The 18,449-nt window shown below is 45.8% G+C and overlaps 1 protein-coding gene across 1 annotated transcript in view; it reads right to left on the bottom strand.

Annotated features, from left to right (window-relative positions):
- LOC144108624 (chorion peroxidase-like) overlaps window positions 1-18,449 on the bottom strand; it is a 57,555-nt gene that overhangs the window by 448 nt on the left and 38,658 nt on the right. Inside the window, exons 7-10 of the mRNA XM_077641813.1 lie at window positions 15,657-15,791; window positions 12,683-12,901; window positions 5,942-6,111; window positions 3,738-3,849 (exon numbers count right to left, since the gene is read on the bottom strand). Coding sequence (XP_077497939.1) covers window positions 3,738-3,849; window positions 5,942-6,111; window positions 12,683-12,901; window positions 15,657-15,791 — 636 coding nt within the window. The remainder of the gene's footprint in view (window positions 1-3,737; window positions 3,850-5,941; window positions 6,112-12,682; window positions 12,902-15,656; window positions 15,792-18,449) is intronic.

Here is an 18,449-nt window from a genome sequence, read left to right as displayed (position 1 = left end):
GGGTCATCGAACAGTTTCGACTTTAGTATGAGGGCCGCTCGTACAAAAAGCTCTGAAGAAATGAATAATATCCCCTTCAATATGTGCATAAAAAGAACTGTGTTAATCAGGGCTAACAAGATACATTTTGGCTTTATGCTTGCGTTCAGAGACGATGGCTGCCCGTATAGAGAATGTACAGGTAGAGGTTCATCGTCATCATCTGTGCGAAAGTGCTCCAGGGAAAAGGTATCTGCCACTGGTCTCCCATTAACTATAAAAAAACACACCTGCGCTTAACTTATCGCCTCCTATTCCACTCTCGTTGGCCAGATATGAAGTCACTAGGTGCCCCACATAGATATGGAGTCCTTGGCCACTTCCAGTACTGCACTGCGTATCCTAAACAGTTTTTTTTATCCCAGACTGTCGAATATTACTGTAGTTTTCACCGTATGAACTTTAAGCCCACCACATTGTTTATCAAGTCCTCAATCATGCTCCGCAATTTGTCTCCTGCTTAGTAATCAAGGCAATGTCATCAGCAAATTGGATGTTACTAAACAGTTTTCTAATAATTGTTATTCTTATTGTAACCTGAAAGTCTTATGCGCATACGCGGTGAATCGCGTCCTCCAGCACGGCGCCCCTGCTGACTGGATTTTATCTCTTTATCTTCGAAACAATCTCGTCACTGATGAGTGACCTTAGATATTTTCGAGTACCATTAAATTAATGCCTCCAACACGATCCGGTTGCGTAGTGTGTGCATGGTCGCTCATATTTCGACTGAATGAAATGCTCTCGTAATCTATTACAAATTCTCACAACCTAGAGTGGCCGCCTAAAGCAATCAAGACGGAGCTACGCAGGACTCCTCCTGTGGGCAGCCTAGGAGGAATCGGACTGGTTTTAAATTTTCACTATTAACTCTCACTTGTTTGTAAATGGTAGCGACCTCGTATGAGCCGAGCTTTCGTTTCTTGATGGTGTGAAAATGCTAAAGAAGAGACAACAAAGATATGGCTGTGTGCCGTTTGGGAACGGCTATTGCGAAAGCGTAGCGGCAGTCGATCGGCAGGTGCTATATATAGAAAGAACTCAAGATAAATGACGTCAGCGTTAGAGACTGTTGTACAACGAACGGGTGAATGACAGAACTATAGAAAATCAATTTCCTGCATTTGTCACTACAGGTATGTAAACCTAGCGATTGTCTGTAATGTGTTAAGCGCTAGCGAAGGAAAGAAGCTAGAAAAGTTTGCCACTTGTCTGCATCGCGCCAAAATACGCACGCTTTAGAGAAGATTGTAGGGAAAACAACCTCTCCAATGCGCGTAACTCGTCGAAATAGCCAAAGTTTGTTCGGCCAGAGTGCCGAGGGTACCCATGTTTCCGAAATTCTTAAAACTGTAATGGATATTAATAACGTTGGGCTACACGTCTCTGAATAATTTATGAGCCTAACAGTAACAGGTAAGAGTTAATTATTCAATATTACTTAACCAGCTTGCTAAATAGCACGTCTTAGCTGTATTCTGATGTACTACACCACTGAGAATGCTATGCTGAAAAAGCACTCTTCTGACTCAAAAATGCTGCTTTTAAAAATTATGTGAAGGCTTGCGTGAAACGTCCTGTATTTTTATAGAAAACCGATCACAAAGTCTGCATGAGCTGGCGAAGCGATCGTAAAGGTGCAAACGACGTGTTTCTGTGAGCGCCGATCCTACCTAAACTAGTTCGGGGCGCCACCCAGACGTGGCTTAGGTTTTGTGAAAAGCGGCAAAATACAGGAATTGATTATACTCTGCCCATTTATCTGTCACTTGATTGAAGGTGTGAATCTGGTCTGTTGTTGGGCACCCTTTCCAAAACCTTGCGGTGCCCCTTCGTTGTCATAAACCTAAGTTTGATGTAGCTCTACTACAGATTACAAATTAATGAAAGCAGAAACATATACAAGTACAAACTAATAAAAAGTTACACTAGAGCGATACAGGGCAAGTTACATACACTCCTTTCACTCGCTAATCTCCGCAAACAAGAATACGTATACCCTCACCGCCATAAACTTCCCTGGAAAATTCCAGTCACGAGCACAAGTTATGGCCGCCAACGCATTGAATGCACACTCCTCCACACATTCAATGACTTAGCGAGGCAAGGTATAGACATTACGGTACTTAACAAGGCTGACACAATGCAGTTGCTTGTTAACCACCATTAGTGTAACAACAGACTGCTCTATACTTTCTTTTTCACTGTGATTTCTTTTTTCTTGTAAAATGAACAAAATATTGAATTGTTACAGTGCTGTCATTGTTGCTTGGGCGGTTGGAGCTTTGTGAAGCTGCTATTGTGCAGCTTTTTCTCCTACCCCCCTTTTCGCCATGTATTCTTTATTTTGGTGAAAATAAATTGAGAATTGAAACTGAAACTGAAATACTTCTGTTAATACCATGAAAGCAACGAACAGTAAGCTGAAAAATGTTTTTTCAAGCCGTCCGCATACAAAAAAATTCGTGGATTAATATAATTGTTAGCATTCTTCGAAGATACCGGTACCCTCGAGGTAGCGAGGCATTGTGTGTGTAGGGTGGCGGGTTTATGCGGCACTATGTCTCTAGCATCCTTTAAAAGATTTTAATTTGTTCCCCAATTGCCGGTCTTCCCGTTCGAATTGCTTGTTAAGCAGGCTTTCTCTACGTGTTCCTTTGTTACCGGCGGGAGATCCAGTTCCTTCGCATCAATGTCTCTGTATTAGCAGCGTGAATGTCTCGGCTGCTGCACTAGCCTGTCAATCTGTCAATGCGGGATTTAAAGCTTCAAAGCTGAGCAAGGACTGTGAGAGGTGCTGTAGCGTATGGTTCCGGATTAATTTAGACCGAAGTTGAGGTCCTCTAACATGCAGTGATATCATTGACTGCAATAACTGTTTTTCCATTCCACCGCCTTCCAAATGCGGCCGTTGCGGCTGGGATTCAATCTAGAGTTCTTGGGCTCAGCGGCCAACCGCCATATCCACTAAACCAACGCAATGTACAGCAGTTCGAGGGCAGAGTGCCACTGTAAGCCTTTTGTGCTTGGCCGGTGCTGTTGTCTGCAGGAATGAAAACAGATAAATGAACAATACGTATTATATAATAATGGCATAATACAGCACGTAAAAGTTCCATTCGGTAACTTTTTTTCCTCAGTGAGGGTGCCGATTCTTTGGGTGACGCACAAGCTTGCGAATCATGATGCGCAAAGAGCATCGCAGTGGCCAGTAGAAAAATGCGCTTTCGCCAGATAATAGTTGATTGTCACTTCCACGTGATATGAGCATAAAAAGGGGGAAGAAACTTTTTTCGATGGTTTGATTAGCCCTCAGGCCGGTCGAGTAGAAGGACGTGCCTTTCACATGCAGGAACACCCCGAAGCAAACGAGCTAGGCCCGTAATGAACATTGATACAGAAACCCAGTGTAGAAGATTCAGGGGATAAAAAAAAGAATGACTGGCGAACATTAGAAAGACGAAGAATGATCCGTTTTGTAAAGATCGCCTATGCCTATGCATTTTCTGCCTTGACGTTTTCGTTTGGTTTTCTTCATTCTCATAGCACGTTACACAAGCAGTTAAAGGGCAGTAGTAAACTTAGCATAAAAAATTGTGAGATCAAGCAATGGCTGCAGCAATTGAGCTGCGTTGGTGATGATGTATTCCTAACATGCAGCGCCTTTACCAGTGAAAATGAGTTACCTGGATGCTTACCCATTTTCGGGACGGAGAAAAACATTTCGATTCAGGGTAGCGCTGTCCAGTCCATGGACGTTTTCGCACATAACTTTAGCCATTGTCGTTTCTCTAATTGTGGCCAGTTGTTCTGAAATAGTAGCCACAAATGTTTTGCGTCCTGCACAATGTGTACCTTACACTATCACAGAATTTGCGTTGCATCATCATGACTTTGCCACTTTTACATAAAAAAAACACTGTCGATGCTAACCTATAAAAAAAGGGAAAACAATAAGTATGTATTAGCTAAAGCTCCAGGAATTAGTGTTTTTATATCGCAAAAACGATCCTTGTCTACTGTCTGTACCTTTATAGATTTCTTGCATATTTAACATATCGCTTTGTACAGGTTGCTCAGAGCCCAAGGCGATCTGCTGTTGAACAAGGTTCGCAGGATTCTATACCAACCGCGGTGGCTTCATTTCGGTGGAGGCGAAATGCAAAAGCCCATGCGAAGCGTGGCGCCCATTGCACGTTAAAAACTCGCAAATATTTGCGCTATACTTCTTTGTTCGCAGTATAGCGAATCTCAGCTATAGCTGTTACGTTTTGCTACGCAGCGCATGACAGCGATGTGGCTTGAAAATTACTAGAGACCGAAAGCGTAAGCGCTGGCAGCAGGTATCCAAGGCCGCGCAGCCGAGCCGTTTCCGAGTGCGGATAGTTAAAGATTGCCGTTAGGAAGAGCGCCTTGCAGGGATGCCACACGGTTCAATAAATTCAGTGGCCGGAGAAAAAGTTCCGATGCACAGAACGACTTTCTACGCAGCAATTTGAAGGGGATAATGTATGTTTTCGATATAGTGAACAATTCGAAATATCAGGGTTTGATATATCCTCCCTTGACTGCACTCATTATAGAGTCGAAACTGTGCTAGAGAAGCTTCATTTCATTCTGATAGAGTATCTTCCGGCTGTTCATAGCAAGAAAAAAAAAACTTGGGGGCCTTCTTAAACACACATTTAAAAAAGGAAATACGATAGCATTTTATCTAACTTTCTCTGATTTGTAATGACAGTCTAGTGTTTTCTTATCGACTTTCCAGCCTAAACTGCAGTTGGAACCGGTTCCAATAACCTTATAAGGTATGCGTGAGTCATCACCTTCTAGAATGTTCGGGTACCTTCCATAAGATTTTCAAATAAGACTTTACTAATCTCACCCACTATTACATCTCTATATATTTTCTGGGGTGGGCCTACTTCCTAAGTTTTGAGGGTCCTTGAGAATTTTTGGCGGTAAGCCAACTTCGATATTTTTTAGGTCGTGATATTTACAACTTTGGAGGTGCCCTATTATTGGTCCACTGTTGGTCACGTGCTGTTGATGGTGTCATAACCCTCTCAACCGCATTCTTAGATGGCGGGAAGTGGTGCACGTATTGGTTCAGTGGTGCAACGATTAAGCGATTCATCATTGCCGCGGCAGGTGGCTGTTTCTAACACCGCCAGTGGTGTGGCTTGTTAGTCTCCGGTTGATCTTCCCTAGCTCCCGTAAACCTCATGCGCAGCGCCGCTCCTGGAAGGTAGCAGCTGCATTGTATTTGGCAACAGTGGGCAGTTTCCTCAGAATCCGTTGGGCAGGTTGTAATGACGCCACAAGGTCATGTGGCGTCTCTCGACCAATCAGGAAATTTAGAGGGAATTTCAAATTTCGCGCTGCTCTCTGACTGTCCATGTTGGCGTCATGTGTCCCTGGTGATGTCATCAGGAAATTGACCAATCAGAGGCTATCACAAGGGAGAAGCAAGAAAGTATGACGACAGCCTAAATGCCATCGTATTGCTATCTCCATGCGTGCATGTACCGCGGCGCTCAGTACTTTACAACGTCCCGCGTCCGTGGTCAATAAAATGCTGCTGGAGTTCCAAATTACTGTTTTTTAATTGTTCACATCCAGTGGAAGTTGATCACCTGCTTCACGCAAGCCTTTATCAAGCTCAGTCAGGTGCAAACATCACTCAGTGCTAAAGCTTTGCCATAAACAGCAGCAGTGGAACGACCGTCGGCATTTAACCTCGCAGTAATGAAAGTTCAGGCAAAGCTGAACATTTTCAACTTTTTTCTTTACATTCTTGTGAGACCTGCCGATTTTATACAAAGCGCAGCATGTCTATGAAAACTGAGTGCCTAATAAAAGCATGTTCCTCACGCTAGATGTTTTATTAAGAACCACTTACCATCGCTGAATGATCCCGACTGGTTTGCGTGCTCGTAGTAGAACCTGTCGGCGTACTTAAGAATTCGAAACTGTTTCCCCACGCCGCAGGAAAAGGTGGCCCCAAGCTGAGCTCCTTCGATTCGCGTCTCAGATATTCCTCCAGAAAACAGGTCTATGTCTCGGACATCCCTACAAGAATGGTCGAAACAGTGAAACTCACCCATGCGAAAGCCATCTATAGGTCTATGCGCAACAAAACGCTGTTTGGTTTACTGAGGCAGCTGTCAGTTCCAGGCAGTGTCCCAATAGGATACGATTCCTACGTGAAGCTTCCTTTGAGAGATCTTAGTATTTAGCATTATAGTACGCGATGACAGGCTCTGAATTGAAGAACTTCATGCACGAAAGTTATTTCATTAAGCTGACTATGTATGCGTTCAGCTGTAGAGATCAATGAGAAAAGTATAGTGCCCTTAGTGCATGGTTGTGGGCACTGTAATTGAGTAGGTACGGCATGCCCCTATCTTCCAGCCAAAGCTCACCTCTGCATACTTTCCGAGATTCAAGGGTGTAGTAGGTGCGCAGCTACGCGGTTCAAAAGCAAGCCCTGTCGCCTGAAGACTTTTGACTTGGGATTTGTGGCGACGGATACGCGTACATACATCACACGCGCGCTAGCTTTTAGCGGGTATGAGCTTAGAAAGGGAACCGGGATCGATGCCCTCGCGTCTTCTTTTTGCGGGGAACTATACAAGGAGCAGACAAATGGAGAGTAGCTCCCGGGTATCAAGCCGCCGCCTTCTCTGCTCCTCTCTGCGGCCTCGCCTTCAAATGTATCGCAGATACCGCCGACAATGAGGGTCGCTTTGGGTCGTAGTGGTAGCCGACGGGCGGTCGCCTAACCCCGCTCTCGGTTTAGTTTAATTCACTGCCAAGGTTCTTTCGCTTGGAGTCTGTTAGTTGTGGTTATAACTCGCTGAAGTGATCATCTGTTAACTAGATGGCTGCATATATTACTGCTTTTTTATTTTTTGTTCTTGTGCCTTGCACGATTGCCACTTAATGCGTGTCTCTTCTCTTATAATCCTTTCATTGCTAGATTTTCTTCTACAACCGAGGAATTTCTACAGACTTATTTAATTTCTCTGACAGCCGTGTAACCGAAAAAGGACAATGCACGGGTGCTAAATAATGGGGCCGTGTCCTGATATGAGGGCACTGTGTTGAGTGGTTAGAATAGGCTTGAATTTTGCACATGATCTCTTACCCAGGCCTCGCCCCCAAGGCACTAATATTTTCATGCGACAGAAATGACGTCTTGATTAACTTGAGCGTGCCTGAAATTGAGGGCATTCATGAAATCGCGCACGTGAAAAGCCTCGAAGCATTGTTTTTTAGCTGCTCAAGCCCGGGTTTGTAAAACCTTTGTTCCCATAGATTCTCAGTGTTCTATTACAAGCATCTAGCTTGCAACACATCTGCAACTTGGTCCGAAATGGGCAATAGCCGACTTTGTTATACCAAACATTCTCGACCGTTGACCGCCAACAAAAGCTTGGTCTTGCGCGTTGGTACAGTGGGCAGTATGGTCACTTTCGGCTGCTTCTAAGTTGGCGAATACTGGTAACTGTTCCCAATGCGTCCTGTGTACTCCCATTGAATGCTAGCCAGGCGAGTTTTCTACTTTTTCTTTTCTGCTATTTCTTCCAGTCAGTCCATATGCAGCTTCCTTTTAGGATAGCCAGAGCATGTTTTGTCTTAGTGAAATAAAAGTTTTCCGGGGAGTCTTCAGACGCACCATCAAATATTAAACGGTGCGCACAAAATGATGGTTGTGTTCGGTTTTATTCCAGTTAGGTGGATAAGACCATCACGTGCCAAATGCAAGGGCAATGAGTCTGCAATGCGGGAAAGAAAAGAGAGAATTTGCTGAAGCCCTGCTGCCTTTAAAAATGCGTAAGATAGAAAATGTCAGCAAGCGATTTTAGGCCCAGGAGTAGCTTGGGGTGCAACAGGATTTGTTCATCATATAACTGTGTGAAACACTTCTTTTAGACTCTCGAGTTTAGGACACCAATATAAAAGGAGGTTTGTGGTTACCATATCTACGCAGACTTCACATGTTTCTTCTGTTTTGTTAGGATAAATTTGCGTGTAAGGTACGTGTGTCAATACAAAGGTGACATATCACTTAAATGATGCGTTCCTGGCGTGCACACGACTTCGATTCTGCAGAAATTTTTTTCAACAAATGTAGCCTATTGTATACTCCTTTAAATCAAGTATACTGCCATTTATCTTAATTTAGAGTATACTAACTTCATGTAATTTTTATGGGACATGCTTATTTGCTTAATTTTGTGGTTGCGAGCTTGTGCTGCGCAAACGTCCGCTCTCTTGTTGCCATTATTCACAGCTGTTTCTAGCCCCAGCAGAACTCTACACCACATGCTTGTGTTCTGAACTTTTTATATTACGTATTGCACCACCAAGCTACGGCATGACTGCGTTGCTGGAATGTAGTGTAGTGAGTTTCCTCAGGGAATCGATTCAGACAATTCTGTCCTCGATGCTGTCAGTTATCATTTTCATATGGCGACAAGCGTAACATTTAGAAAACATAACACGGCATAACATTCGGCTGTAAATATTGAAGTGCACTGATGGAGTCCTGTTTTTTCCCGGTACCCCTGCGCTATTGTACTTGTAACACAAACTGCAGTTTTCGAAATATCTGTGTAAAACTCAATGCACAGGAATATTTTATTTTACTCAGATATTCTTGTACGATATGTTGTGCTGTTTTTATGAATTTGTATAAGACTAGATTGCAGGCATTCGGAAAACTATACCTTGAAGGTAGTGGGTCATGTCTCTGCACAATTCCAGGGAACATGTCCAGTATGCAGAGAATTTAGCACATGTATTCAAATTGGAAGAACAGTGGCCTGGTAGCTTCAAAATTGTTCGCAATTGTTCTACATGGACACTTCGTTGCTGCTGAGAAGCAGATGTGTTTTGGCAGAGATTTCACTTTAAGAACATTATCACTAGTGCCGTTCTTATAAGTTTTAGTGGTGTTTATTTGTTTCTGTATAGAGCTTGGCTACAGGAGACTAATGTATGGGCTTCACCATTGACGCAGCATACAAAATCCACCTCCCGGCATCTTCTATTAACTCTGCATGTTCTGCAACTTCTACTCTGCAAGCCCACACCAATCGTTTGAACATGGAGAAAAAGATCTGAGGTGCTATTTCACGGCTTTAAATAGAGATAAAGCGATTTTATGAACGCCACTTTCCTAGCTTCACTTACGATACACGCTAACCACCATGCCCTTTAAGTAATGGTACACTGCATTTATTGTCCTTTTCTGGGGGGCTAAATAGTTTTTCTGCTGACCATGTGTGTTGGGCTTAAGAGCCGCGAGGAAACAAGTCTGTCCTTTTTGGTTCAGCCCACTCAAAACTTGTGAAACGGGAAATTGTAAAGTTTTGCTTTGGCAGTGCTCTCACTAAATCATGTGAGCATCGACTGGATTCTGCGTTCTCTAGCCAGGTGACCCGGTTGAGCGGCTCTGGCTACCCATGTGCACTCTTGTTATCGGTTGCCGAGAACATGCTCAAAGAAAGCAGGGAAGTACTACCAGACATCGGCGGGGTTGACACAAATTGGAGAAAAAATATTGCGGTACAACCTTACATGCACACCATCGCCCACCAGCTCAAGAAAATAGGGAAAAGAGCAGGTGTGCACGTGGTGTTTTCCGCACGAGAGAAGCTGTCGAAACTGCAAGAGGGTAAATTTCACCATTACTGGGAGCGATTCGTGCACTGTTAGGTAAGGCAACCATTTGTAGAGTGCGCGAAAGACGTAGTCTACTCTATACCTTTGCCCTGTGGCCGAGCCTACATTGGCCAAACTGGCAGATGTCTAAACGAGAGGCTCATGGAACACAGCAATAGTGTCATCGGGCATCCCGCCATCTAGGTATACACTGCCGTGATTGCCAGCAATGTAAGGAACGTGGTCCCTTTTTGAAAAGAACAACATTCCTTCATAAGTATGTCAGCAAAATTGCCAGAGAGAGAGCTGAGACTGATGAGATTGCAGAAAAAGGAGATTACTGTGTCAGCACCCCATCGGTGTTGTTAAGTGATAAGGAACGTCGTGTCTTACGAATTTCCAACTAGGGTATTATGTATTTTTGTTCTTGTTTGCTTCCTCACTTTTTAGGTTTTAGCTTTATGTTTTCTTTCTTTTACCTATGAGGATGTGTTTCCCATCCGGTTTGGCGCTGCTACTAGTCTCACATGACTTTCCTTTTCGTTGCTGCGCATGCCCGCTGTACTCTATATGCATTCGCTGCGCGCAGCAATAAAGGTTTTTGAAGTCGGCGTATTGTGTTGTCTCCCCTCATGTCCGTGTTCGTCTTTGCGCTGTGAATGTAAGCATGGAATACCAACTCGCCCAGTAACAGATTTTAAATAGTTTAGTTGAGTTGTCGTCCCCATTAAAGCTGAACTTCTACGCCAATACTGCCTCAATGTTCGACTCAAGAGCGTTAGCTACGGAAGCTTCAAGTGTTTACATTGGTGTCCTCAGAAAACGTGGAGAAGGTCAAATCAAAACAACCGCGGATGTTTGATTTCCGGAAACATCCCTTCTAAGACTCAAGCAGCGCCATCTAGCCTTATAGATTTTGCGCTACTACTGCAATTTACAGCCACCTTCGCTATATCGGATATATTTCCTTGTTATATCAGTTATAAATTTTATAGATGTGCGCACAACCACGCGACAAATAGTTTGACACCATCCAGAAACCTCTGCGACTATCGATTCGGCCGTAAGGACCGTCTGAAGGTCCTCGAAATGCGCGGTTTGGGAGCGGAAAGGTCGTCGTTGCGAATCCCAAACATATTTCGGACGTCATCACGATTAGTAATTTTATCCTGAGGAATATGACAAGTCATTTGAAACATTCTTCGAACATTCTGCGTCAAACGGGAGGCTGCAAAATTTTATGCGAATGGTGGTCCCGAGCGGACGGGGGGGCACGAGGTCCCACTTCAATGGCCGCTATACTGGCCCATATATAACGAATAAAAAGTAGATGTATCAAATGAGGTGGTACGCGCCGACTGTTCATGTGTGATATAGTGCGGTCACGTGATTACTGTTTCGGTCAATTTCACCTTCATTGCAGAAAGACGCGTCCTTGACGAACGCAAGCAGTAAGAGCAACGCTCATAAAACATCTCAAACTATCCGCACGGCCAAGTAAGCAGCTAGGGAACAAAAAAAATGATAACATGCACATCCCATGGCGTCCTTGATTCTTGTAGTGCTCTGCTAGAATGGGTCTTTTGTTTGGCGGATGGTGAGCGGTTGATACTTTTCTGCGAATTTTCAGTTTGGTCTTTACAATATTTATGAATATAGGGCTCTAAAAATACAGTTAGTTGGTACTCATTATCGGAGCATAGCGCCGAAAGGGATAAAATTGAGCACTTAGTGATTTACTTTTCAAAATGATTCAGCTTCACTACTTTCTACGCTGACCGGCTTTGCCGGACACAAAACGCCAAATCCGGTTGCCACTTGATAACTCCTTCTAGGCAGGTATACTCCGGACTTGACGAATTTGCTCTCTTAACAGGTGAAGGTTTTCATAGCCTGCGTCCTTTCTAGGCGAATTTTGTATTTTGGCTAGAATTGAAGTACAGAAAACTTTACTTTTCGGGAACTAGTTTCGGCAACAACTTTTTGTTCGGAGTACAAAGCGCGGGTACGGTTCAGCGCAGAACACTCCCAGCGAATTGGAGCCGATTTATAGTGTCCGTGAGACTCGTATACCTATATGTGTGCTTCAGACCCGAACAATTTCAGGTAGCACCGAATATTAAATAATGCTGTAAAAATGCTATGTAAGCTGCAGTAACGTTACATGCTGTATTATAACTTTACATTATCATTGAAAATTAACATATAACGCTATAAGCTATATAGGAAACATTACTTTCACGTTCTAAACATTGTTTTATTATAGCCTCCTAATTTTTTTTTATAATATTAGAGTCCTAAGTATAAAACAACATAGCAAATATATTTCTGGCACTGATTTTGAGAAATTTTCCCACCCTGCTTAGAGTAGAGATTTTTTTCACCCCAGCAGTGTACTTCGTAACCTCACCTCTTAGCACTCGCCACAGATTACATGCTAAGCCCCAATATTTTGTTAGAAAATTTTGTTTATTTGCCATCCGCCCCTATCACTCATAGGACACCCCGCACTAGTGGCTATATAAGCTCGACTGCATGATATCTGTTCGGAGGGGAGTGAATACGAGTTGCATGCTGTGCTGTATAGTGGAGATGAAGTCGCTCTCGTCGTTGGTTCTTGCAGAGCGTTGTAAGTTGCGTGCCGACACAAATGCCGGGCCTGCATGCTTCTGCAGCGCTGTTTCACCATTTTCGAGAATATTACATTGATAATGTTTACATGTTTCATGAATGTTACGGGAAGGTTCTTCTAACATGTGTAACATTACAGGAACGTTAGAAGAAGAGGACATTAAGCACATTGAAACATTTCACCACCACAAAAATGTAACATTATCGTCTTTCGGTGCTACCTAAGTTCACTTTGTTATAGTGTGACGTCGCTCTCTTTTGTTTCGGTGCGTAAAACATGCCGCACTCTGGTCGTGGTTACCGAGACGCGATCGCGGTTTCAAAGCGGCCAGTTTCTTACTCATAGACTTCGGCGTAGAGCATGGCGATCTCCTCCGGCATGACTTTCTTTAGGTCACTAAAGTCAGCGATGGCTATGTTCTGGCAGTGACGGACCCAGTCCACGTAGGGGCGAATGCCGTGGTCACGGCCCCTCTGGATATCCACGGCAAAGAGATCATCGCCGTGCTCTTCCCACGGATTCCGGAACAGGTAGTGCGTCACGGCATGGTCGCCGAACCTGCGATGTATGCGAAGTTTAAGTAACGGTAGAGAACCACGAGGATGGTTCGAAACATTCACGCGGACAGCAATGGGCTGAGCCAAAAGGCGCCTTGTCTGAGCTTAAAACGAACAGCGTGAGAATATGAACAAAAGCGAAAAGAAAGCACCGTTTACAACTTTTTCTTTGGCTGCAGTTTTACCATGCAACGCAGAGCAACTTATTCTATCACCATTGCGTTAAGACTAGGCAGTCGTAAACAGCTGTTCCTGAGTATAGGCCAGTAATATTTTACGCATAAAGCGACGGTGGAAGCAGTGCTAAGGAAAAGTTTATCGTTATGAAAAACAGGAAAGGAAAACTCCCAATGAAGGCTGCGCACATATCTAGAGAGTGAGAGAGAAATAACATTTATTAGAACCCGTCAAAAGGTTGACGGGGATGCGAGGCGCAGCTCGGTCATAGCCATGCCCTCCACCTCCGCCGTCGACCGGGATCTCCTGGATCTAAGCGGCGGCCAGGCCGAGACGGATGACTTCACGTTGTCCCTGTTCTTCTTGTTCGAGAAACAGTGCCTCCCAGGACTCATATGTTCTGTCAGGTTCTCCAAAGCATGAACATATCCACATCATATCAATCACGTCCGCTATGTCCTCGCGACGCTTGCACGTGGAGCTGAAAATCTCAGCGTGCCACTTGCTATAAAGCTGGGTGTCTTTGAGCACTGTGATCGTCGTTTCAGGTTTGCCGAGTAGGGACGTTTCGGCGCAATATTCGGTCCCAGCGGCAGAACATGGCTGGTAAATACCTGGTTCTCACCAACTGCATCTGGTCTAACATAAGAATGGACTTTGTGCACTTTAGCGCACCAGACCGCCGGCCGAGCTCTCCACTTTTCCCAGATATGTTCCTGTCCAATATACTCAAAATACAAATCCTGAAGCAGAGAACATGGACGCTAATTTCTTCGTGTTCGCATCTCCTTCTGCGTAATCTTACTTCAGAGGAAAAGATATTCGTGCGCTGGATTCAGCAACGTCAGCTCTGACTCCACGTGTCTGTTGTTTGTGAAAGGTAGCTGCAGGGAGTGTTTGCCTCAGACCAAGATCGACATGTCCACACCACAGTGCTTCTGCAGACATTGGAGGTGAGCGTTTACCGCTGCTGACAGGCCCAGCAACGGTTTCACTGAAGGTATACTTCTTCCACGTGGCGAGCCTTCGTCTGAAAGTGAATACTGGGCAACCACATCGCAGACTATATATGCAGGTTCTCCGCGAAACTGGACTTAGCTCTTTCACGTAATTTTAAGTCCTCGATCCACATCTGAGCCTGATAACTTAAGCTGAGTGGCATGCTTCTTCAACGAAAGAAAAACAGGGACCAAATCCTAACGCATAGTTGCGTGTTCGCATCTTTTGAGTGAAATATTATTCGATAATGATATGCGTTGACGCTTTGTCGGCTCGCATCGCCTAAGCTGATGTTCCACAGATGTGCCTCGTACCTTTACTTTTTCAATTTCCTCTATTATCGGCACCAGACTTGCTCCGTCTGCTGTCTGTCGTCCGCTGATACATGGGAATGCACGCCTTCGTGCAAATGAGAGTCGCCCAGGACGCATGCCACGTCCTGTTCTAAACCGCAATCTGCGCTACTGACAGTGCCTTGAGTTGACAGCGAGCTTCGTAGTTATTGCCAAAGCATGCCCGCCACAAGGAGAGCCGATGCCTTACACTCCTTCCTTCGGTGTCTCCCGCTTCAAAGCGTACAGAGCAGGTTCAGGCGCTCATCCGTAGGCTACAATATAGTTCTGTGGTCTCAGCCAAGTTCGCCAGTTACCACACTGTATACGTCCTTCTCAGGGGCAATAATTTATGGTCATCATTACGAGCTTACAGCCTGACTACGCTCACTCCCTGACAAACGCCTCTCCCATATCTCTTCAACTAACCCTGTCCTGTGGGCCCTGCGGTGACCGTATCCCCGCAAAGTTCTTAATTGCATCCGCCAACCTAAATTTCTGCCGCGCGCTTCTACGCTTGCCTTCTCTTGCAATCGAGTCCCTTACGCTTAATGACGGTCGGTTATCTTGCCCTCGCATTACATGCCCTGCTGAAGCCTATTAATTCTACTTGCTTTTGACCAGGATGCTACTGTCCTGCGTTTGTTCCCTTCCCCATTGTGCTATCTTCCTGTGCCGTAAAGTTACATCTATCATTTCTATAAGGAAAGTAATAGGTGCAGCGATTGATGACGTGTTCGACATTCTTGGACAAAAATATTGAATATTAAAAACTGACAGGAACTGTTATGGAAATATTGAAGATAATGGTACATTTATCTGATGTGTAGCAAAATTTTTCTTTTAAAATTTTTCCGTCTCTCGCGGTTAAGACTGCAGTTGAAAACCAATATAGAAGGCTTTTGACGATAGTAAAATGAATTCCTGCCGATTGCAGACCTGGGGATATATTGATTGTTGCCGTGAAATATGACAATATGTAAACAAAAATGCGTTCATAAACTCTGTCTCGTTCGAAAATGCTTTTGTCTAGAGTCTTTGTATCATTGCTACAGTAGGCTCACGTTGCTCATTGCGGAAGGCTGATCGATAAGAAAGCATTCTTTCGAGGCAATGAAAGTATCGAAGCGCCATGCGATCGGGTGTGAAAGTATAATACAAAATTTGACTATTCCATTTAAAAACGCTCGCTGGGAAGAATGAGTGCTCGCCTTAGTTGCAGACCGCGCATCGCTGCAGGCGACATACCTGTTGAACGGTTTCATTGCCTGCAGGACAGATCCGCGAAGAACGCTGTCTATGGGTCTGAAAGTTGCGTTCATCGGAATAAAGTAGGTGTCTTTCAGCTCGAGCATGGTATGGTTAACACCTTCCTCGTCAATCCTGAAAAAAAAGGACATCAGAATTTAGGTTATTCACTTGGGTGAACATATTGTCCGGCGTAATATGTTTTATCACAGCCTTTCACATTTTGCACGTTTCAAGGTAACTAAGGCAGCAATTTGGGGGAGTTGGTGCTGATTCATTGTTGAACAGCGTTGGAAAACAGCGCTCGTTTTGCGTGTTCTTTCGTTCGAATTTCCTGTCTTCTTTGCCTTTTTAGCAATGATTTAAGCTGACGTTTCTTTTATATTTCTCTTTAGTTATGAGAAGGGCAGCTCAACTTATTGAGGACGGCAGGAACTTGCACCTTAGAAAAATAATTCAGCAACTATTTTTGCGTACTGAGAGAGAACACTGAAAATGTACCGTATGTTAAAGAGGCCCTTCGCAATGGCTTGAGTGTGGCAAGTTAAGACATTCGACGGATAGGGTGCGCAGCCATGAAATTCAGAGCTCAGCTTGCTATTAAGTCACAGGAGGCACTCGTAAACGTAACCAATAAGCTATTGTTCTTAGTACCTTAGCGCCCTATTAATGCTGCCATGCAACAGACGTCTGCTCACGTGAGGAAAAGTAGCGAATGGTCTTTTCTGTCTGCGTAATAGCGCGAGCAGCGTAACCAGAACCAACGGCTGCCGCTCGTAGCTTTGGTAGGCGAGACGTCGCTACCGCCTAGTTAAGGAAAAAAAAAGGAAGGAATTCCGGTTAAAAGAAAGCATGAACTTAAATAGTGCACCTGTAGCATATCCGCTCCTGCGCGCTAAGCGAAAATTCTTTCGTGATGACCAGGCTCGTAAGGCCCCGCGTAGCGACCTGTAGTGTGTATTCAAGGTCCCTGCCCTGTCTTGTGCTTTGAAAATATTGATACGTGGCGGCTAGAAGCAGCAGTAGAAAGAGCAGAGGTAATCTGCTACGCAAGGAACCGATGGCTTGGAGAAGACTCTCAGCACACAAGCGCGCAGCTCAGCGTCGTCTTCGTTACCAACCACTTCGTCGTCCTCCCAGCGTCCGTAGCACCCCCCCCCCCCCCTCGCGGCAAAAGCACCGTCCCGGTGCGCACTACACAGGCCAGCTAGACGGCGAGTTGTAAGGTTTGAGGCGGGACACATGGACGATGTCGGTGCGGGGTGCAGCGGCCGGAGATGGCGGATGTAGCGGGGGGATCTCGTACGTCACCGCGGTCACCGGACGTACGACCCGATAAGGGCCGGTATATCGGGGGAGCAGTTTTTCACAAAGGCCCACACGGCGGAAAGGGATCCAGAGTAACACAAGGGAGACAGGAGAGTAGGTGACTTCACGACGGCGACAGTCATGACGTCGTTTCTGATTGACTTGGGAGGTCGACAGCCGCTGGCGGGCGACAAGACGGGCAGCGTCGGCGCGAGCGATGGCATCCCGAGCGTAATGACTCGTGGAGGCGGTGGCGGGCAGTACACTGTCGAAGGGTAGCAGAGGATCGCTGCCAAAGAGAAGGTAAAAAGGGGAGAAACCGGCTGTATCGTGACACGTAGAATTGTAAGCGAATGTAACAAATGGGAGGCTAATATCCCAGTCGCGGTGATGGTCGGAGACGTACATGGAAATCATGTAGGTGAGGGTACGGTTCAGACGTTCAGTGAGGCCGTTCGTCTGCGGATGGTAGGCCGTGGCGAATTGATGACGGACGGAGCAGGAGCGGAGGAGTTCGGCGACCACTTTGGAAAGAAAGCAGCGACCGCGATCGGTGAGCAGGTGACGGGGAGCACCGTGGTGGAGTATGACGTCGTGCAGGAGAAAGTCAGCGACATCAGTTGCGCAGCTGGTTGGGATCGCTCGAGTAATAGCGTAGCGCGTGGAGTAGTCCGTCGCGACCGCGATCCATTTGTTTCCCATAGCAGACACCGGAAAAGGGCCGAGAAGGTCGAGGCCGACACGGGAAAACGGGTCTACGGGGATGGGAATCAGCTGAAGGTGCCCGGGAGGGAGAACCGAGGGCGTCTTCCGCCGTTGGCACAGTTCGCAAGCGGCCACATAAAGGCGGACAGAACGGTATAGACCGGGCCAAAAGAAGCGGCGGCGCACGCTGTCGTAGGTGCGGGAGACTCCAAGATTACCGGCCGTGGGAACGTCATGAAGCTGTTCAAGGACGCTGCTGCGCAGGCGTTGAGGGACCACGAGCAAGAGGTCAGCGCCGTCAGGCCGCATATTGCGCCTGTAGAGGACGTTCTCATAGAGCACAAACGGGGCGAGGGACGCATCACAGCGGTTGGCAGTGAGGCGGTCGATGAGGGAACGTAGCGACGAATACAAGCGCTGTTCTTGCGCAATGTTGCGGAAGGCCGAGATGGATAAGACGCAGGCGTCAGCCTCGCATTCGTTGGAGGAAGGCGGATCGACAGGGTAACGGGACAAGCAATCCGCGTCCTGGTGCAAGCGACCGGACTTGTGGTCGACACAAAATGCGTACTTTTGAAGGCGAAGAGCCCAGCGCCCCAGCCGGCCAGTAGGGTCTTTGAGCGAAGAAAGCCAGCATAAGGCGTGCTGATCCGTGATAACAGAGAAAGGGTGCCCAAACAAGTAAGGGCGGAATTTTGCAATAGCCCAAACCAGAGGGAGGCATTCCCGCTCGGTGATAGAATAGTTGCGCTCTGACACAGAAAGGAGACAGCTGGCGTA

The sequence above is a fragment of the Amblyomma americanum genome, chromosome 10 (assembly GCF_052857255.1).
Source record: "Amblyomma americanum isolate KBUSLIRL-KWMA chromosome 10, ASM5285725v1, whole genome shotgun sequence".
Taxonomy (NCBI): Eukaryota; Metazoa; Arthropoda; class Arachnida; order Ixodida; family Ixodidae; genus Amblyomma; species Amblyomma americanum.
This window is presented reverse-complemented; position numbering and strand designations above follow the sequence as displayed.